Source organism: Panthera onca, chromosome D4 (genome assembly GCF_046562875.1).
Source record: "Panthera onca isolate mPanOnc1 chromosome D4, mPanOnc1 haplotype 2, whole genome shotgun sequence".
NCBI classification, from domain to species: Eukaryota; Metazoa; Chordata; class Mammalia; order Carnivora; family Felidae; genus Panthera; species Panthera onca.
The window spans coordinates 83664818-83687687 of NC_138351.1; the positions used below are offsets into that span (position 1 = coordinate 83664818).

The window sequence follows — 22870 nt, forward strand, 5'->3', positions numbered from 1 at the left end:
ACAAGAACAAAGATTAGAATGACAGATTTCTTGTCAGAAGCAAGGCAAATGAGTGAACAGTAGAACAACATCTTTTAAGTACAGAAAGAAAGAAACTGACAACCTCAAATTCTATTCCCAGAGAATATTTCAAAAGTGAAGGCAAAATAAAGATTTTTCAGACATCACAAATGCTGAAAGAATTCAGCAGCAGCAGACCCACACTACAAGAAATGTTAGAAGTCCTTCAAGCAGAAACAAATGATGCCAGATGGAAATGTGGATCTATACCAAGAAATAAAGAGCATCAGAAATGGTACTACAAGAACTATATAAAAAAAGTCAAATGATCATCTCAATAGATGCAGATGGTTTCACTGGAGAACTCTACCCAACATTTAAAGAATACCAATTCTACCTTTCGCCTCGTTGCACCCAAGAGAGCAAGACGTCACCAGCAGCTCTCCTGGAGCCATCCGAGGAGATCTGGCGAGGGTTCTCATCCTTGCCGCATCTACTCAAATTGGCACAGTCTGATCCGGAAATAGGGCCTTACTGGGTGCTGCCAGTGTTTCCGTCAGTACATGAAGGATATAAGGTTCGTTAAGTTGGGTTAAATGAACTTCCTTGAACGGGTCTTCCAAGATGCCTCCCTTACTACAGATACCCCAGATACCTTAACTGCAGACACCCAAGATACCTACCTTAATAACTCACTGTACATAGAGATACTTCAATGTAAAAACAAACAAACAATTCTTTACAGTATCTTCCAGAAGACAGAAGAGGAATCATTTCAACTCATTTTATGAGGCCAGTATTATTCTAATACCAAAACCAGACAAAGACACTACCAAAAATATAACTTCCACACATACACACAATAGGTCAATATCCTTCCCAAATACAGACAAAAAAACTCCTTACCAAAATAGTAGCAAATAGCAAATAGAATTCAACAAGATACACCATGACCAAGTGGAGTTTATTCCAACGATGTAAGGCTGGCTCAATATCGATAAATCATTCAATACAGTCTATCCCATCTTAATAGCCTAAAGAAGAAAAATCACAGTTCTATCAATCAATCCACAAAAAGCATTTCATAAAATTTAATACACATTCATGATAAAAAAAAATTCAGAAAACTAGGGATAGAGGAGATCTTCCTCAACCTAATGAAGAACCTCTATGAAAAACCTACAGTTAACCTTATACTTAATGGTAAAATACTGAATACCTTCCTTCCAGGATTGGAAACAAGCCAAGGATGTCCACCAACACCACTTCGCCATTGTCCTAGACAGTCCAGCCAGGGAAATAAGGCAAGAAAAATTAAAGGCATATGGACTGAAAAGGTCATGTTGTCACGCAGACAACAGGACCATCTATGCAGAAAGGAATTTGGAACTGAAATTAAGATAATTTCATTCTCTCTCTTCCATCTACAACTCTTCCATTTCCATCTAATCTCCTTCTCTTTGAACTCCTTCTCTGATAGTGTTCAAAGCCCAAACCATAGATCTGGATAGTGAAGGATAGGAGACTTTCAAAAGCACAAACCAGTGGGGCACCTGGCTGGCTCAGTCAGAAGAGCACATGACTCTTGATATTGGGGTCATGAGTTCAAGCTCCACGTGATATGTATAGATTACTAATAATGAAAATAAACTTTTTTAAAAAGAACCATATGTGAAAAATGAAGAGGTTTGATTATATAAAAATTAAGAGTTTCTGTCCAACAACAGAAATTTTTACTTTAAATGGAAATATTCTGTCCATTTATGGGGGGGGGGGGGGGGGGATGGGGCAGAAAGAGACAGACCTGGGGAAAAATATCCAGCATCATTCAATTTTAACAGCAACTCATGGAAAACCAAAGTTCTATGGGAATATAGCTTGAAAACTGCTATAAATTCATCCATCACTAAGAAGCAAAATATAGGACTATTCAATTAGAAAAAATACATGGACAAGGATTGAGAATAAGTTGAATCAGATTCTCTCTCCTAAGAATCCAGAATGAAACCTCAGAGCTGATGTCAGTTATACAACTGTTCTAGAACTTCGGTCAGTGAACTGTTTGAAGAAAATCACCTGAGGAAACTTTTTGAAAATATAGATTGCCACGTGTTCCAGAGGTTCTGGTTCAGAGGATCTACAGTGGCCCTCCCCCCTCCCAAAAAATTTTTAAGTTCCCCAGGTGATTCTGGTGCATAGCCAGCCAGGTTTAGGACCCACTTAAATAACAGTGCTTAAAAATGAAAGACTAAGAAAGACAGAAAATCCAACACAAGAGTCTGTATGGTCCCTGAGAGACTAGAAAAGCCTAAACACTGTCAGAATGTTTTGAGAGCCTAATTGCAGAACCTTAGTTCCCGAGTGAATGTTCAGGAGCATGCAGGCTCTGTGTGACCAGTCATGGACACCCATTCAAGGGTCTGCCATTTCCTTAATATAAAGACTATTAACAGAGAGGAAAACAACTGTAATTTTCCTTATGATTTTCAGCTATGGTGGGTCTGCTTACTCACCCAGGTAAATAATAATACCCACTTTTAATTTAGAACATCTTTATTTTTCATAGTTTACCTACATCCTAGATTTATGGATAGACGGTTATTAATCACAGCTATTAAAACTTAACAATATAGGAAAGGCATCTTGGAATACCTAATCAGCCCAAGTCCCAACCCTTAGGTACTTTCCGAGAGCTCTAAGATCAATCAGGAGAACAAAAAACAACCCATGGACTCACCGAGTAAACTTTCACAGCAAAGTCAACATTAAAGCCAAGAATACATACTGCAAAACAGCAAGAGGTAGAAGCAGCAGGACTCCTAGAATGGTGAAAACTGTCTGCTTGCCCTCCTTCTGGCAATGAACTGGCTATGCCACTCTGGGCAAGAAATGAGACAACACTGGGCCAAAAGGTCTAAAACATGAGCACATGGGGACTGGCTATAGCACAGCTTTAAAGACCTCCCTCTGTAGAATCCAATTTCCCTATCTATAAACAGATCACTAAGATCTTTTCTAGTTCTGACATCTTGTAGCTCTAGCATTCTAAGTCAAAAAGATTTGCAGGGACACCTGGGTGGCTCAGTCGGTTAAGCATCCGACTTTGGTTCATATCATGATCTCAGGTTCATGGGTTTGAGCCCTGCATGGGGCTCTTTGCCAGCAGTGTGCAGCCTACTTGGGATTCTCTCTCTCCCTTTCTGTCCCTTCCCTGCTCATGCTCTCTCCCCCTCTCTCAAAATAAATAAATTTAAAAAAAAAGATTTTGCAAAATCTTTTTTTTGTAAAATACAAAGTTATGTTTTAATTAATATGAAGGCTCATGATTTTTTATCAAAATATTTAGATTAATACAAATGCTAACTTCCCAACTTTCATAAGTTATTTGCCCTGAATATCAATTCAACGAACAAGTGAAAGATGGTCACTTTTCTAGGGCAGTGGTTTTCAGTGTAGGGCAGACATGTCTCAGAGGCCTTAGGGGGAAGGGAAGAGACCCATCATATAGATCTACTTTTACTGCTTTTTAAAATTCTAAATTTTAAATATTTCCTCTGACACCTTTAAAAAAAAGAGTAGCTCAAGAGCATATATGCAAACAAAACAAACATGTAAGATAGGTTAATTTACAATCCAGTTTACCAGTGAAGAAACTAAGGTACAGATAGGTTCAAGTACCTGTCTGAAGTCACACAATTAGGAAATGAGGAAGGTGGGACCCAGAACCCAGGCATTTTGGCTTCAGAGTCCATGCTCCTAACTACTGAGCGAAGCTCTACGTGTCACAACACGGTTTAGTCAATAAAGACAAAAACATAAATCTCCAAGACTCCCAAATGCATTCAAAATAAAGATACTGGGGCACCTGGCTGGCTCAGTCGGTTAAATATCCGACTCTTCATTTCAGCTCAGGTCATGATCTCACAGTTCGTGGGATGGAGCTCCACATCAGGCTATGTGCTGACAGTGTGCAACCTGTTTGGCATTCTCTCTTTCCCTCTTTCTTGGCTCCTCCCCCACTTGTATGCCTGTTCTCTTTCGCTCTCAAAATAAATAAACTTAAAAAAAAAAAAAAAAAAAAGAAGGGTGCCTGAGTGGCTGTCAGTTAAGCAGTCGACTTCAGCTCAGGTCATGATCTCACGGTTCCTGACTTCCAGCCTCAGTCGGAGTCTGTGCTGACAGCTCAGAGCCTGGAGCCTGCTTGGGATTCTGGGCCTCCCTCTCGCTCTGCCCCTCCCCAGCTTGAACTCTGTATCTCTCTATCTCTCTCTCAAAAATAAACATTTAAAAAAAAATTTTTTTTAATAATAAAGATACTAATTAACATGACAAGCAAGGTTGTTTCCAATTGAGCCCCAGCCAGACCCTTCAGCTTCTGCCACTACTCACTAACACACACACACACACACACACACACACACCTCCCATGTTACAGTCACATTCAGCTTCTCATCAGGCCTCAATCGCCCATGGCTTGTATGTACACTTACTTTTTATTGAGCTGTTTCAGAAGGGCAGGGAACTGTGCTAACTATTTTATATACCACACCTCATTTTATCCACATGACGATCCTGTGATGTAGGGAGTGTCTGTGGATTTTACAAACCAGTCTTGTAGATGGGGCGCCTGTGTGGCTCAGTCAGTTAAGTATCTGACTTGAGATTTCAGCTCAGATGATGATCTCACAGCCATGAGATCAAGCCCTGAGTTGGGCTCTGCACTGGGCATGGGCCTGGGATTCTCCCTCTCCCTCTCCCCTGCTCAAGCTCTTTCTCATACACACGTACATACATAAATAAATGCCTTGTAGAAATTAAATAACTTGCCCCAAGGACAAATATCTAGTAAGTAGCAGTGTATGAACTCAGACCCAGGTCTGTTGTTCCTTCAAAGGGTATGTTCTTGATCACAATTTTCCTTCCTAAAATGTGCTCTACCTCCAAACATCCTGTTCATTCAAGATGCATCTAGAACAGTGCTTGGCAAATAATAGGGACTTGAGATTATTTGCTGAATCAATGAATAAATGAACAAATGCCTTCTCCTCCTCTCTGGAGGCCTCTCTGACTCCCTTACAAAACTCAGTTGCTCTCTCCACATTGTCACAAGACCGGTTTCAAAGCTCTATTAAAAGGCTTCCCAGGTGGTATTCCATGCTTTCTACTTTTATGTACATATTACCCACTAGACTGGAACCTTGTTTCACTTCATCTTTGTATTCTCAGCCTCTAACAAAAGGCCTGGCTTTTAACAAGCACTCAGTAAGTTTGTTAATTGAATGAATTTCCCTGAGGAGAAGGGAGATGAGTAAGAGACTCATGATTCATATTAGAACTTCTTTTTCCTCAAGAAATAAACAACATTCAAAGCTGTGATATACTCAAATGTGTGCTCTATAAATATTTCTAGGTTTCAACTATCATCAGAGGCATCTAAATTTAACTCATTCAACACATATTTATGAATAATCTAAATACATACATATAATGGCTCTTAAGGAGCTTACAACCCAGTCAAGGAGATAAAATATAATAAAATGTAAAGGTATGGGGTGCCTGGTGGCTCAGGCGTCCGACTTCGGCTCAGGTCATGATCTCGCAGTTCGTGAATTCAAGCCCCGTGTTGGGCTCTGTGCTGGCAGCTCAGGGCATGGAACCCACTTCAGATTCTGTGTCTCCCTCTCTCTCTGCCCCTCCCCTGCTTATGCTCCAACTCTCTCTCAAAAACATTAAACATTAAAAAAAATTTTTTTAATAAAATGTAAACAAACATGAACTGCCATGAGAAAATACATGACTATAGGTATGCCCCATAATTGGTAATAAAATGCTGTGGGCTTGCAAGTTGAAGACCTCATCCTGGCTGAAGGCAATGGGTCCAATTACCTGCGGACAGTCTGCAATGAGGCTATTTACAGTCAGAAGCAAAATGAGGGGGAGAGCAGGGACTTTGCAGTGTGGTCTCCATATAAAAGTGTTTAATTCAATTTTTAAAACCGTCCTTAATCTGACATGTTCTTCCTGCTCTTTGCTGTAAAAATGCCATTTCTTTTCAAAAATAATGATGGAAGATAATCATTTCCATGTGGTTCCACAAAACTTGTTTTTGAGATTTTATTGGTACAAGCATTCCAAACAGTTGGGAAGTACTGAACTAGGGCATTCTGTGATGCTTCTCCTGAAGAGGTAGAACTTGAAGTGAACACTGGACAGTGAACAGGATTTGGCTAGGTGGGGAGAACAGGAGATTTTAAGCAGGGGAAACAGCCTGATCAAAGTACTGAGGCATAAGTGTTCCTGTAAAGTTTGAAGGATAGTAACTAAATCAGGCTGAAACTTGGAAAAATTGCAGCTGTGAATTCTATTTCTGGCAATATGACAAGCTAAGTAACTTTCTGATCCTCTACTGAAAATAATTACAAATAATGGATGTTTTTATCTTCTCCAATAAATACATTAATGAGCCTGGAAGAAAATCAGGAAGATTCAGATGAAGAAGAACTAAGTGCCGAGAGAAACCCAACAGGGTAAGCAAAACACAAAAACTAGCTTTCCCCTTGAAGGCATTTGCATAGTTCAATGCAAAATTCATTCTCCCATTTAAGAGGGGCTCAAGGAATACAAGACAAAAGTAACATCCAGCCTGAGGCAGAAAGAATAACATATGCTCCCCACCTCATAATTTAAACTTGGACTACAAAAGGTGGTCAAGATAGAAACCCATCCACACACATACACATCAAGAACTATAATGAAAACCACTACTCTCAAAACTTGGCAATCTTCCTGCAAGTTCAACCACAAGCTGGCCCTCACAAGGGGCTGCTACTGAATGGTCAAAAACCTCAGCCCAGGAATTCAAGTTGAAGTGGTCACAAACTGAAAGTGGCTGCAGAACACTAACAAAAAGTATGTAAATCTTCTCTGGAAAAATTCACTTCAACCTTGGCCTAAACACACACACACACACACACACACACAGCTCTAAGAAATATGCGTTTGTGGGCAAAAATTAGAATCCTCAGGGAAACAAAGCCCATAAACAAGAACCTCAGAAATAAAAGATGGCAGAATCCGACTTTTGAAGATTTCAGATATTACAATTACAAACGACAGGATATGGAATAAATGTTCAATAAGCTTAAAGGAAAAAAAAGGATTGAAAATTAGTAAAGAGTAATCAACTATGACGTGACCAAGCAAAACTGAAGAGAACAAAGCATTTCTCAAAATAAGAATAACTCTATGGTTGGTTAAGAGCAGAAAGGTCACAACCAACATGAATTAGAGATACAACCAAAATGAGTTCAAGAATTTACAGAAATTATTTAGAACAGTGTTCAGAGACAGAAATTATTAAAGCAAAAGACAAAGGTAGACACAGAAATTATGAGACTAATTAATACTCCAGAAGAGGTAAAGAAAATGGGGTACAACCCAAACTGGTTTTAATGCTCTATTTACCTTTTTTGGGTTCCCATCTTCACTTAGTTCTCGGTCTGAAAAAAAGCTGACAATGTTCCAAAACTGACAACAGATACACATTCAAGAAGTCCAATCAATGCAGAGCCAGATAAAAAGAAATGCAGAAGTTCTGGTTCCAAGTAAAAATATAGTAAGCATACTCTACCTGGTCTCTCATAGCTACATCTCTCTACAACCAGGGCAAAATTCATGGAGCACCTGTCTGAGGAATCAAGAAGGGAAATAACAGTATATGGATTGGGGTAGAAAACTAGAATTCAGTTTCACCAACCCAGTGATAAACCATACATTTACCGCTTTCTTTCCTCTGGCATCACTCAGCATGGATGTAGGCAGCATAAAAACTAGAGTTGACAACGGCATAGACAGAGTTCCAGGAAAAGCACTCTAGTTCAGGCTCAAGGAGTGGAAAAGAAGCAGGGGGATCAACAGGTACCTAAAGCAGCGTGTGAAGAACCTTCCTCTCCAATCAGTAGTGCAACCTTAAGAGAATGGGGCAAATCCCAATTACTTTCTTTTCCTCCGTGTCCTCCCACTGCTAGGTCTGGACTACAGATGTAGTCGTGGGAAATGCCCAGAACAGGATAAACAAAGCCCCAGTTTTCTGACCTGCAGAACAAACGGAGAGGCCCAGGGAAACAGGGAGATAAGAGAAGGAGAGGAGCTCAGGAAAATGACCCCATGAAGTGGGTTTTGACGACCAAGGCTCATCTGAGTCTGTCAGCAATGCATGAGGATGCCAACTGCTCCACATCCTTACTAACCCTTCATAGTGTAAGTCTTTTTAATTTTAGCCACTCTTCTGGTTGTACAGAGCCTTCCAAAGGTAGTTTTAATTTGCATGTTCCTAACGACTGATGATGCTAAGCGTCTTTTCATAAGCTTATTTGCCATCTGTAGATCATCTTTGATAAAGTGTTCAAATCTTTTGCCCGTTTTTCTTTACTGGATTTTCTTTTTTTTTTTTTTTTTTTTTTTAAACGTTTATTTATTTTTGAGACAGAGAGAGACAGAGCATGATCGGGGGAGGGTCAGAGAGAGGGAGACACAGAATCCGAAACAGGCTCCAGGCTCTGAGCTGTCAGCACAGAGCCCGATGCGGGGCTCGAACTCACGGACCGCGAGATCATGACCTGAGCCGAAGTCGGACGCTTAACCGACTGAGCCACCCAGGCGCCCCTGGATTTTCTTATTGAGTAGCAAGAGTGTACAAATTGAGTTTTCAGAACTTGATGGCTTGTCTTTTCATTTCCCTGAAGAGTGTCTTTTGATGAGCAAAAGATTTTAATTTTGATAAAGTCTAATGTAGCCATTACTCTTGTATAGTTTCACTTTTGTGTCCTGCTTAGGAGGGTGAATTTGACAGCACTCCCTCACTGTACTGAAGGGACAAATGATATGGGAGATAATCAAGGACAACTCCTAGATTTCTGCCTTGCGGGAGTGAATTAGTGGAACACCACCCTGAGACCATTTTCTCAAAGGACATCCACAACCCACTGTTAAACCAAATCATCTTCTCTGGATTCCCATTTCCACTGAGATCCCAACAGCATGCTACGCTGCTTATCTTGGTCAGTCCTCTTTCCTCTTAGGTCCAAACCCTGAACTGTGCTTTGCTATATTCAGTCTGAAAACAACGCTCATAGCTTCATGCTTCTCATCCGTGCCAATGATTTCCAAAGCTCTACAGTCTCTTCCTGGTAACAGTGCCATCCAGTATTTTTCTGAAGGCCATACTATGTGATAGGTGCTAAAGCTACCTTCTAACTGCCTGTTGCATTTTTCTCGTTGACCTGTCATTAAGTTTACCGTCAACCGAAGTCATTCTTCTTGACCTCACTGCCAGTTCTCCCTCCTGACTCACCAGTTTCTGTCAGTGGTGTTTTGATGCTCCCAAATTGAAAACCTTGACATGGTCACCTTCTATTTTAGTTCTCTCTTCTCTCCCCCATATTCAATGAATTTAATAGTTCTTCAGCTATGCTACTTAAAACACTGGAGGTTTGGGAACTAGACTAAGAGGCCAAAAATGGCCTCTTCTCAATTTGCATGAGAAAAATAATGTAATCTAATTTTAAGTTTTCCTAAGTTTTTCTTAAACCTTTCTCACCTGCTATTCCCTGTCTCTTCTAAAATAGAATATAAAATAGTATCAGATTTAGGGAGGGGAAATGTAGTTTGACATTTAATGTATAAATATTTCAGAGTATTCCACACAATACCATGACTTTCAGGCACTCGATCACCGGAACACGTTTGAGCACCACTGAGCTAATAATGTGCAACTCATATTCCTGCTAGATTGTTCTTTCCTACGCAGTGTGAAACTTTTCCAATGAGGAAGTCAGTCCAAGATGGGAAAGGTGAGACCAATTTGCCTGAGAAAAGATTAAGAAGTAGGCCATCAGAACACTCTATAAATTTCTTCCTCTTTAATTCCAGGCTGTGAATGCCCATCCTCTGGCACCAAAGAGAATAACCATCTTACAAGTAGAGTAGAAACAACTTTCAATGATCAGTATAAGAATAAATGAATTTATACTGTAGTCACCACAAGTGAGGCACATCCAGGCTGCATCCTCCAGTTAAATCAGCACTTTCTGGACTTTCTCTGCTCCAGGAATAAAGCATAACAATATTAGTCTCCAAAAAGTAAATATTTACAATCCCAAAGGGAATCTGCCAAAAACCACATGATTTGAGGATCATTAGTTATTTGGAAAAATCATAAATATTTGGGAGTTAAAGATACGAAAAGACTACTGATTATATACTCTTTGAAGATGAAACCTGGTCAACACCAAACTTCTACACTGTATTAAACATTAATTTTTCAATCTGTATTAACTGAGTACTCACTATGTGCCATGTACTGTGCAAGTCCTTCAAAGTTTAATAGTGAGCAAGGCTCTCACAGCACCTGACTTCATGAAGTTTGTACACTCTGGGGAAAATCAACAACAGTAACAACTAGGGCTGATGGGCAAAGCTCCTGCAAGTGCAGCAGGAAAGGTAAAGGGGATGCTCAGAGGTTTCTCCAGAGCTCTGTCTGAGCTAAAACCTGAAGAATGATTGGAAGTGAACCAAGGGTACATGCATGTGTGCTTAGAAGTAGGACATAAGGGGTACTGGAGATGAGGCCAAGGTCAGACAGAATGGAGGAGAAAACACGCTCAGGGTCACACAGATCTGGGATTCGATCCCAATTCCACCACCCATAATCTGTGTCATCTGGGCAAACATCACCTCTGATTGGAATTACTTCATTTGTAAAAGAGGGTAGCAATACTTACCTCCTAGATTTATGGTAAGGACTACATAATATACAGTAGATGCCCCTGGTCAGCTCTGTCACCTTAGGCAACTGGAAATCTCTCTGTGTCTGTCTCATCTGCAAAATGTGGATCATAGCAGTACCTTCTCCATCAGGTTGTTAAGAGTAAATTGAAAGATTAAGTGTGAAGATTCAGGGAGATAACACATACCAAGTACTTAGAATAAATACTAACATTCAAAAGACTTCAATGAATGTTAGTCGCTATTTGTATAATAACAGAGTCAAGATCTCAAAGGGCCTCATAAGCCATGTCAGGTGTGTGGACTTTAATCTGGAAGCGTGGGGAACAACTAAAAGATTTTAATCAGTGAGTTGACAGGATCAGATTTGCCCTCTGGAAGGCTCACTGTGGATACTGCAGAGATAGGACTGGAGAGAGGCAAGAGTGGTAAACAACCCAGTCGGGAGGGATTACAGCCACTATGGTGAGAGATGGTGGCCAGGACCAAGAGGACAGCAATAGAGAAGGAGGCAAATATATATATATGTATGTATGTGTGTGTGTGTATATATATATATATATATACACACACACACACATACATACATACATATACACACACACACACACACACACACACGACTTGATGTTTGGATTTAGGAGGTAAGAGGTCTTACTGACCCCTCCCTTCCTCCGGCCCTCTATCTGCCTGCTAAAGATTCATGAAATGTCTTTAGTTCTTCCTGCTCACCACTCTGTAGCCAACTCGCAAACTCTATCTTTAGCTCCCACCTTTCCAGTGACCTTCAGGTCCAAGATTACGACTGTCACTGGAGAGCTCCACATGGACAGTAACCTCACACTCCATAGAACCCAAATCAAACCAATAAAAAATCAAAACCCAGAAAATCTCAATTTCCCTCTTCTTAAAGCAAGTTCTGTCACCTTTTTCTTGGTCACCCAAGTGACAAACCTTTGAGTCATCATCCATCTAGCTGTGAAGACTTTCTCCTCTTCTGATATTACTTCTTGACAACTGTCACTGATAGCTGGACTCTTGAAGACAATGTGATGTAAACCAAAAGGAAATACCCAAATATCAGTCCTCATTACGGCTCTTCTATTATAATGGGTTACCTTTATTCACTGTGCCCTTCAATCCTGGTTATAGTCATGGATTGTACACACACACACACACACACACACACACACACACATTTTAATAGGTAGGTAGAGCCACTTATCTCTTGAATTACTTTTAAAATGAGTTATACTGGTTATAATAATTGCACACAAAAAGTACGGTGAGAACAGAGACAAGAACTCTAAAGGAGTACACTTTGGGAACTGTAGTTTTTCTGTATATCATTAGTTGAAAATAGGAGAGTATCAGGCAGTGAGGGAATAAAATTCTACCTCAGTGGCATAAATGCCTGCTAGTCACTAGGAGTTCAACAGGAACAGCGAACATGAACCAGTTCTTCAGCTGCAAGTTCTGAGAAGGGGACCGGATAGTCACCCAGGGCACAAAAAACAGTGCCCATGGTAACCCATTCACCCCGCTTATGGCAAACAGCAGATCTAGATAGGGCTCACCTAGCTCAAGGCCATGTGGAAAATAAAAGACCTTTTAAAAATGGAGGAAAGGGAACATCATCTCTTGGAAGAAGAATATATCTCTGAAAATGATTAAGAAATATGTTTCAGGAAACTGGTATCCTTAAATAGAACAGGAAAAAAAAAAACATGAGTTTTACAAAACAGGAACAGAAAGCTACAAGAGGATAAAAAAGATGACAAATAAAAGCCTTTAAAAAAAAGGGGGCGGGGGGATGGAAGAAAAAAGAGTAACAGAGTAACTCCAAAGAGAATAAAAATGCATTATGGGCACGTGAGTAGCTCAGTCGGTTAAGCACCCGACTCTTGATCTCAGCTCAGGTCTTGATCTCAGGGTTGTGAGTTTGAGCCCCATGTTGGACGTGAAGCCTACTTTAAAAAAAAAAAAAAAAAAAAAAAAAAAAAAAAAAATGCATGGCATTAGACACATTACCTATTGTTTTGTTGCCAAAATGTTTAAACATGAACTTAAGCATGAGGAAACAATGACACAAATTCTAAATCAGAGACATTCTATAAAACAACTGGTCTGGATGCTTTAAAAAGTCAACTTCAGGGGCGCCTGGATGCCTAGGGGGGCTAAGTGTCCGACTCTTGATTTCAGCTCAGGTTATGATCTCATGGTTTTGTGAGATCAAGCCCGTATCTGGCTCCATGCTGGCAGCACAGAGCCTGCTTGGGATTCTCTCTCTCCCTCTCTTTCTGTCCCTCCCCTGTTCACACACTCTCTCAAAATAAATAAACTTAGAAAAAAAAATTTTTAAGTCAGTTTTAGAGGCAAAAGGTGGAGGGCAGAAGAACTGTTCTTTTTTTAATTTTTTTTTAACGTTTTATTCATTTTTGAGACAGAGAGAGACAGAGCATGAACGGGGGAGGGTCAGAGAGAGAGGGAGACACAGAATCTGAAACAGGCTCCAGGCTCTGAGCTGTCAGCACAGAGCCCGACACAGGGCTCGAACTCACGGACGGTGAGATCATGACCTGAGCCAAAGTCGGACGCTCAACCGACTGAGCCACCCAGGCACCCCAGAACTGTTCTAAGTAAAAGGGAATAAGAGACATGACAACTAAATGCAACATATGATCCCTAACTGGACCCAGGTTCAAAAATAAACAGCTGCAAAAGACATCACTGGCACAAATGGGAAGATGTAAACTTGGATTGTTTATTGGATAATATAGTGTATGAAATTTCTTGATGGTGACAAAAGTACACTCATTATATAGAAAAATACAGGTGTTCTTAAGAGACATGCACCAAAATACGAACAGATGAAACATAATGACGGCCTTCACCTGACATGGAATTATCCAGCCAAAAAAAGTAAAATAAATATGTGTATATAAGGAGGGTGGGAGAAGGGATTACTTATCCCCTCATATTATAGGGAAACACAAATAAGCACTGGGGTTAAGGAAATGCTTATGAGTAATGTTTAATTTTCCTAAATTCAATGCTCATCCAAAAATCTACAATCACCAATAACTTATTATACTAAAACCACACCACTTCTGTAACAGTTTTTTAAAATATTTCCTATCCTTTTTGTGATGCCAGAATGACCTTGATACCAAAAACTAACAAGACCATTACAATAAAGGAAAATTACAGCCAAAATCTCTTATGAATATAGATGTGACCATAAAATAAATATCAGTAAATTGAATCCAGCAGTATATATAAAAAGAATAATATATCGTGACCAAATGGGTTTGTCCCAGGGATGCAGAGTTAGTTTAACATTTGAAAATAAACATCACTTACATTAACACATGGGAAAGAAATCCTATGATCATCTCAATAGATGTAGAAAAAGCATTTGATAAAATTCAACCTCCATTCATGACTAAAGCTGGCAACCCATAAATCCCAATTGACGCAGACCAAAAAAACTCAAACAAAAGTCTGCCAAAGGGCCAGACTAACAAGTCAGAAACCTTTTAGTAAAAGAAAAACAAAGACAAAAACCCACCACCAAACACCAGCCAAGCACCCCAGAAAAACCTGTTCAGCCTCACCTTCACTCAGGTCAGCAAAGGACAAACAGGGAAGAAACCAAATTTCTACCTTGGCCGGGCTGTCATCAAGAATCCCATCCACCCACCACTGCCAAGAAAGTCAAGTAGGGGGCTGGGACTTTCATCATCCCCAGCAGTAATGAGGAGCCCCTCGATGTGGTTTCGGTGGAAACTGGAAAACCTGGACGTCCGCTCACCCGTGGCAGTCACTGAGGCCATGGGGAGAGCAGCAAAAAGGCACCACTCTACCCAGCCAGAGAGGTGTCAGCAGAAGCCTCTTGGGGAATGAGAACTCCCACCTACTCCCTAGGTAAAGGGAATTCCCTACCCCGAGTGTTAACAAAGCCTCAACAGGGAACCTACACATATACCCTAACAGTCAACAGGAGGGCAAGTACTCCCTTCCCCTTCCAAAGCAGTGTCAAAGGAAGTCAGGTGAAAGCAGGAAACTTTCTTCAAGTTCTTTGGGCAATTTTTTCAGCCCAGAACTCTAGCAACCATACAAACTACTGATCACGTGTAAGAGAGTAGACATTTTCAGACATGCAAAAACTCAAATGCATCCTTCCTGCAAGTCCACTGGTGTGGTTGTCTCTTACAAGAACTTGAGGGTCTCCTGGGTGGCTCACTTGGGTGAGCATCAGACTCTTGATTTCAGCTCAGGTCATGATCCCAGGTTGTGGAATCTAGCCTCCCATCAGGCTCCAAGCGGAGCGTGGAATCTGCTTAAGATTCTCTCTTTTGGAGTGCCTGGGTGGCTCAGTTGGTTAAGTGTCCAGTTTCGGCTCAGGTCATGATCTCGCAGTTCACAAGTTCAAACCCCACATCGAGCTCTGTGCTGACAGCTCAGAGTCTGGAGCCTGCTTTGGATTCTGTGTCTCCCTCTCTCTCTGCCCCTTCCCCACTCATGCTGTTTGTCTCTGTCTCCATCTCTATTTCTCTCAAAAATAAACATTTAAGGGATGCCTGGGTGGCTCAGTCGGTTAAGCGGCCCACTTCGGCTCAGGTCATGATCTCACAGTTCACAGGTTTGAGCCCCATGTCAGGCTCTGTGCTGACAGCTCAGAGCCTGGAGCCTGCTTCACATTCTGTGTCTTCTCTCTCTGCCCTGTCCCCACTCATGCTGTCTCTCTCTCTCAAAAATAAACATTTCAGGGGTGCCTGGGTGGCTCAGTCAGTTAAGTGTTTGACTTTAGCTCAGGTCATGATCTCACAGTTCACAAGTTTGAGCTCCATGTCAGGTTCTGTGCTGATAGCTCAGAGACTGAAGCCTGTTTCAGATTCTGTGTCTCCCTCTCTCTAACCCTCCCCGACTCATGCCCTGTCTCTCTCTCTCTCTCTCTCTCTCTCTCTCTCTCTCAGAGATAAACATAAAAAAAATTTTTTTAAATAAACATTAAAAAAGATTCTTTCCCTCTACCTGTCCCCTGCTCTCTCCAAAATTTAAAAAAAAACAAAACAAAAAACTTGAATATGTACCCCAGCAAATAAATTAAAAGAACACAGGGGCCAGGAAATAATGAAATAGGGACATTCCAGGATTACAACAAAATAGCTAGCTTTGCACAGATCACAACAGGAAGATGGGAAGAAACCAAGAAGGAAAAAAAAAAGAGCCTTAATAAAACTGCAAGTATGATCTCAAGTTTGAAAAAATTAACGATGTGAGAAAGCAAATAATGCAAGAAGAGAAAAAAGACGAGAAACTGAGGGAGAAGGGGAAGAAGAGACTTATGATTTTAAAAAATCAAAATCCAGATATAGCTCGTTATTTTCCAGTCTCAAGCACTTTCTGGACTGCGGGCAGCAATGCAGACACAGCCAAGTCCAAGAACCACACCACACATAATCAGTTGCAAAATGGGTCAGAAACGGCATCAGGAAGCCCTAATCATAAAGATACACTTTGTCAAGTTCCTGAGAACCTCAAACTTTGTCAAGAAAACACACGAAGGATCTAATGAAGATGCAGAACAATAAAATAAAACTAAGACCATCAGGGCACCTGAGTGGCTCAGTCAGTTGAGCCTCCGACTTCAGCTCAGGTCATGATCTCACTGCTCATGGGTTCAAGCCCTACTTCGGGCTGTGTGCTAACAGCTCAGAGCCTGGAGCCTGCTGTGGATTCTGTCTCCCTCTCTCTGCCCCTCCCCCGCAGAGAGACACTCTCTCTCAAAAATAAATAAACATTAAAACAAAATTAAAAAAAAAAAAAAAAAAAACTAAGACCATCAAGGCCTTTGTCAAGTTCAATGTTCTGAAAGGCATGGGCCCCAAGCTTAAGAAACAAGCTTATTACAACACTGCCAGGGTGCCAGCCTCTCTCTGCTGGACTGAGACTACCAACAAGGTCAAAATCAAAGCCAAGGCTCATGCTCCCAAAAGTGCCCCAGCCCCCACAAGGACTGCAAAGTAGAGGCTTCTGTCTGCCAACATGAGGATGGCAGTACTCACATGACACCTTGTGCTGCTCTCTATACAGGGAGGTGTCCCCCTGTGTTTTTTGTGCAAATAAATGCAACACTAATGTATGTATTAGCATATAGAGCATAATTTTTTATTCTAGATGGATTATATGGAAAAAAGTTTCTGTGACCCTGATGTTAAGCACATTCTCCCTCAAACGGGATGGTAATGCACCAAGAAGAAAGAAAAGGTTATTCCAGCACCCTACCCGGCCTATGTTGAATAGTATTTAAATACTCACAATAACATTTAATTTTTTTAAATGCTTTAAAATAATGTTTATTTTGAGAGAGAGAGAGAGACGGAGAGCAAGCAGGGGAGGGGCAGAGAGAAAGGGAGACAGAATCCCAAGCAGGCTCCACACCATCAGCACGGAGCCCAGTGCAAGGATCGAACCTATGAACCGTGAGATCGGGACCTGAGCCAAAATCAAGACTTTGGCACTTAACTGACTGGGCCATCCTGGTACCCCAATAACATTTAATTTTTAAGCTTAACCTAAGCATATATAATAAAAGACTTGGAGGGGTACCTGGGTAGCTCAGTTGGTTAAGCTCTGACTTCGGCTCAGGTCATGATCTCACGGTTCGTGGGTTCGAGCCCCATGTCAGGCTCTGTGCTGATGGCTCAGAGCCTGATGCCTGCTTCAGATTCTGTGTCTCCCTTTCTCTCTGCTCCTCCCCCACTCATGCTCTGTTTCTCTGTCTCAAAACTAAATAAAGATTTAAAAAAATAAAGAAAAAAAAATAAAAGACTTGGTTCTGGCCATGGATCAGAACTAAAATAACCACATAAAAGTACAGCTTAGAAGAAACTAGAAAAAAGGTATCCTTCCCTTAGAGAGTAAGGAATTAAGAGACATTATTGAAAGTTAATGGAATAAAAAGGATTAAGTAATTATGTCAAAATAAAGCCATTCTAAGAATTCGAAATAATATAAATATATAAAACACTAGAAGAGGAAAAGATAATTACTATAAAGGTGCTCATCGTCTTTCACTTCAGGGAGTTAACAAATATTGCCCGCTTAAGATTCTCACTCTCTGTCCCTCTGTCCTTCTGCCCCCCTCTCCCATTCACACTCCCTCTCTAAAATAAAAAGGAAAAAAAAAAAAAAAAAAAGGAAATGAGGATGACCCCTAGACACTGCTAGAAGGAACTTCTTTACAAGGTATAAAATGAGAAAAAGAGAGAAAAGCACATTCAGAATGCTATCATTACCTGAGGGACTGGTGGAAGAAGGTGTAAATACACACATGTATTTACCTTTTTTTCTTAATGACAAATTAACATCTTTTTAAAAACTACCTACGAAGGAGGGAACACAGCGATGAGGGAGGGATAGAAGTTAACCATTTTTTTTGTTTTGTTTTTTGTTTTAAAGGCTACATTAAAACCTTGTTTATACTATGTTTATTTTTGAGAGAGAGAGACAGAGACAGAGACAGATAGCATGTAGGGGGAAGGGCAGAGAGAAAGGGAGACCTGGAATCCACAGGCTCCAGGCTCTGAGCTGTCAGCACAGAACCCAACGCAAAGCTTGAAAGAATTGCCAAATTAAAAACAAAACCAACCAGTTTTCAGTAATCATATTGTTTATAGTAATGTCGGTGTTGCTGCTGAGTTATGTGGGTCTTGTGTGATAAAGCAAAGATACTTATGTTGGTGTCACTGGAAATCAGCACTTTTTGGTACGAATGACAGGAGATTCAGATACAAGAGTGATAAAGTTAAATAACAATGCTATAGACTTGAACTGGAAATATCAATATGAAGTTTACCTTTAACACACACACACACACACACACACACACACAACTTCCTAGTGCTGATCCCTGGAAAAGCCTAGAATAATGACTGACAACAGTAGTCATTCAAAACAAAAACAAAAACAAAAACAAGAGTCCTAAAACCCAAAGTGAAATCTCTAATACCATTTCCCACTAAAAGGAAACAAGACTCCTTAAAGAAACAGGAATACAGGTCTGGAGCAGGAAAAATACAAGATAAGCCTAGAACATCTTGTCATACCAAAAAGCAAGGGAGATATTAAAAACTACTGGGAGGGTTGCCTGGGTAGCTCATCGGTTGAACTTCCGACTTTAGCTCAGGTCATGATCTCACGGTTCATGGGTTCAAGCCCTGAGTCGGGCTCTGTGCTAATGGTGCCAAGCCTGGAGCCTGCTTCAGATTCTGTGTCTCCCTCTCTTTCTGCCCCTCCCCTGCTCACACTGCCTCTCTCAAAAATAAACATTTAAAAAAAAAAAACTACTGGGATCCTGTCAAAAGGATTCTGGAAGTTAACTTGAAGCAGTCACTAGACAAAGGACAAATTAAACATCATTGAGAACTACAGTAGATTCAAATATAATAAATAGGTTTAAATTCATGTGTTTAAAGTGACACTTGGGAAAAAAACAAAAACAAAAAACAGTCCCCTCTGGAAAACACTAGCCAATTAACTCAGTTTGAAAAATGATTAAAGGAAACAAATATTTATCCTGCTTTTCCTAGATAAACTATACCTCAGGGTAACCAAATAGTGGATATGGTAAAGTTTTTCTATATAGAAGTATTCTAGCTAATATGAAGCAATGATAGAAGCAAAATATCACCATTTAATAGCCCCTAATAAATTAATGGACCAAAAAGAGAGATAATCAGACATAATGTGCCTCCTGATGGAAGTACCTATCACATTTTAAGTATGCTTGCCAAGAAAATGAACTTGAATCTGATCAAGTAACTAAATCTAACTACCAATTTGTAGGAAGTAAAGGGGACAGAACATATTAAACAGGATGCAGTGTAAACTACATAGCATAAATAACACACTTCAATAAATAAATTGCAAAAAAAAAAGATACACATCAACCAATTGAAAAGTATGATCTTACTTGATTTAAATAAATCAACCCTTAAAAAGAGATGTAACTAGAAAACTTTTTAGTGACTATAGATATTTGATGACACAAAGGAATTTTTTTTTAGGTGTGATGTCACCTTTTTAAAAATAATGTCTCTCTTTTAGAGACACATATGGAAATATTTAAGAATGAGATGACAGTTGGGATTCGCTTCAAAATAATTCAGAACTGGAGGGCAGAAGGAGTTATGGGTAGTTACCTATAAATGGAACTAGATACGCCATAAATTAGTAAGTGTTGAAACAGTGATGGTCATTTGAGGGCTCATTATACTATTCTCTCTACTTTTGTAGATGTTTAAAATTTCCCTAAAAAAAGTTTTACAAACAATCATTTTAAGCACCCAGGAAAAAGAAATCAGCAGTTAAAGAGTAGAAGTGAACAACCATAAAATACCTAGGAATAAACCTAACCAAAGAGGTGAAAAATCTATACAACGAAAACTATACAAAGCTTATGAAAGAAATTGAAGACCGCACACACACACACACACACACACACACACACGGAAAAATATTCCATGCTCTTGGATTGGAAGAATATTAAAATATTGATACTACCCAAAGCAATCTATATATTCAATGCAATCCCTATCAAAATAACATCAGCATTCTTCACAAAGCTAGAATAATCCTAAAATTTATATGGAGCCAGAAAAGACCCCAAATAGCCAAAGCAATCCTGAAAAAGAAAATCAAAGCTGGAGGCATCACAATTCCAGACTTCAAGATGTATTACAAAGCTGTAATCATCAAGACAGTATGGTACTTGCACAAAAACACTCAGATCAACAGAATAGAGAACCCAGAAATGGACACAAATGTATAGCCAACTAATCTTTGACAAAGCAGGAAAAAATATCCGATGGAGCAAATATGGTCTCTTCAGCAAATGGTGTTGGGACAACTGAACAGCGACATGCAGGAGAATGAACCTGGACCACTTTCTTACACCATACACAAAAATAAACTCAAAATGGATGAAAGACCTAAACGTAAGACAGGAAGCTTCAAAATCCTAGAGGAGAAAGCAGGCAACAACCTCTTTGACCCTGGCTGCAGCAACTTCTTAACAGGTCTCTGAAGGCAAGGGAAACAAAAGCAAAAATAACTACTGGGATCTCATCAAGATAAAAAGCTTCCGCACGGTGAAGAAAACAATCAGCAAAACTAAAAGGCAACCTATGGAATGGGAGAAGATATTTGCAAATAACATATTGGATAAAGGGTTAGTAGTCAATCTATAAAGAACTTACCAAACTCAACACCCAAAAAACAAATAACCCAGTGAAGAAATGGGCGAAAGACAGGAATAGATGCTTCTCCAAGGAAGACATCCAGATGGCCAATTGACACATGAAAAAATGCTCAACATCACTCATCACCAGGGAAATACAAATCAAAACCACAATGAGATACCACCTCACACCTGTCAAAATGGCAAACATTAACAACTCAGGCAACAACAGATGTGGGCGATGTGGAGAAAGAGGATCTCTTTTGCACTGCTGGTGGGAAGGCAACCTGGTGCAGCCACTCTGGAAAACAGTATGAAGGTTCCTCAAAAAACTAAAAATAGAACTACCCTACAACCCAGCAATTGCACTACAAGGTATTTGTCCAAAGGATACAGCTGTGTTGTTTCAAAAGGGCACATGCACCCCAATGTTTACAGCAGTGCTATCAACAATAGCCAAAGTATGGAAAGAGCCCAAATGTCCATCGATAGATGAATGGATAAAGAATATATGGTACCTACGACCCAGCAATAGCACTACTAGGAATTTATCCCAGGGATCCAGGAGTGCTGATGCATAGGGGCACATGTACCCCAATGTTTATAGCAGCACTTTCAACAATAGCTAAATTATGGAAAGAGCCTAAATGCCCACCAACTGATGAATGGATAAAGATGTGGTTTATATATACAATGGAATACTACTTGGCAATGAGAAAGGATGAAATCATGCCATTTGCAGCAATGTGAATGGAAGTGGAAGGTATTATGCTGAGTGAAATAAGTCAGAGGACAGATATGTTTTCACTCGTATGTGTATCTTGAGAAACTTAACAAAAGACCACGGGGGAAGAGAAGGGGGAAAAAACTTACAAACGGAGAGGGAGGGAGGCAAACCATAAGAGACTCACACAGAGAACAAACTGAGGGTGAATGGGGAGTGGGGGAGAGGGGAAAATGGGTGATGGGCATTGAAGAGGGCAGTTTGGGATGAGCACTGGGTGTTGTATGTAAACGATGAACCATGGGAATCTACCCCAAAAACCAAAAGCACACTTTACACACTGTTATGATAGACAATTTGACAATACATCATATTAAAAAAAAAAAAAGATGTGGTATATACACACAGTGGGGTATTACTTGGCAATCAAAAAGAATGAAATCTTGCCATTTGCAACAATCTGGATGGAACTAGTGTATTATCTAATTGAAATTAGTCAGAAAAAAACATATATGATTTCATTCATATGTGGAATTTAAGATACAAAACAGACGAAGCTAAGGGAAGCAAAAAAATAGAAAAACAGGGTCGGGGACAAAACATAAGAGACTCAAATATAGAGAACAAACAGGGTTGCTGGAGGGGTTGTAGTTGGGGGGATGGGCTAAATAGGTAAGAGGCATTAAGGAGGACACTTGTTGGGATAAGCACTGGGTGTCACATGTAGGGGATAAGTTACTGGATTCTACTCCTGAAATCATTATTGCACTATATGCTAACTAACTCGGATGTAAATTTAAAAAAAAATTTTTTTTTAATTAAAAAAAAAAAAGGCTAGACGTGAACAACAGCACCAGCTACACAAAGATAAATATAAGAAGGTATAAATCTTATGTAAAGGTGAATAAAATCTTCAAATAGTTTGTGAGAGAAGAGACATGATGTTAATCACTATTGTTCTAATTATTCGCATGCTTCTCTTATCTCTCTCAGTGGACTTTGAGCTTTTCTCCCAACCAGCAAGAGGAACAGTGCCTTGCATAGGATCACAAACCTTCAAATAAATTCAGTAAAATGTAAAACACACCATCCTATCATACTCACGGAGAGCAAGC

The 22870-nt window shown here is 40.0% G+C and overlaps 1 protein-coding gene across 20 annotated transcripts in view; it reads right to left on the bottom strand.

Annotated features, from left to right (window-relative positions):
- DENND1A (DENN domain containing 1A) overlaps positions 1-22870 on the bottom strand; it is a 509645-nt gene that overhangs the window by 478333 nt on the left and 8442 nt on the right. For 6 of the 20 annotated variants that reach the window (XM_060608723.3, XM_078436500.2, XM_060608720.3 and 3 more), the window contains exon 1: positions 10040-10212. The exons of 7 other annotated variants lie outside the window; for them this stretch is intronic. In XM_060608723.3, coding sequence (XP_060464706.2) covers positions 10040-10197 — 158 coding nt within the window. In that variant the 5' untranslated portion in view covers positions 10198-10212. Of the gene's footprint in view, positions 1-7464; positions 7528-7630; positions 7694-10039; positions 10213-22870 lie in introns of those variants that run through there. 7 more of the 20 variants (XM_078436503.2, XM_078436505.2, XM_060608722.3 and 4 more) reach the window with 4 other exon arrangements.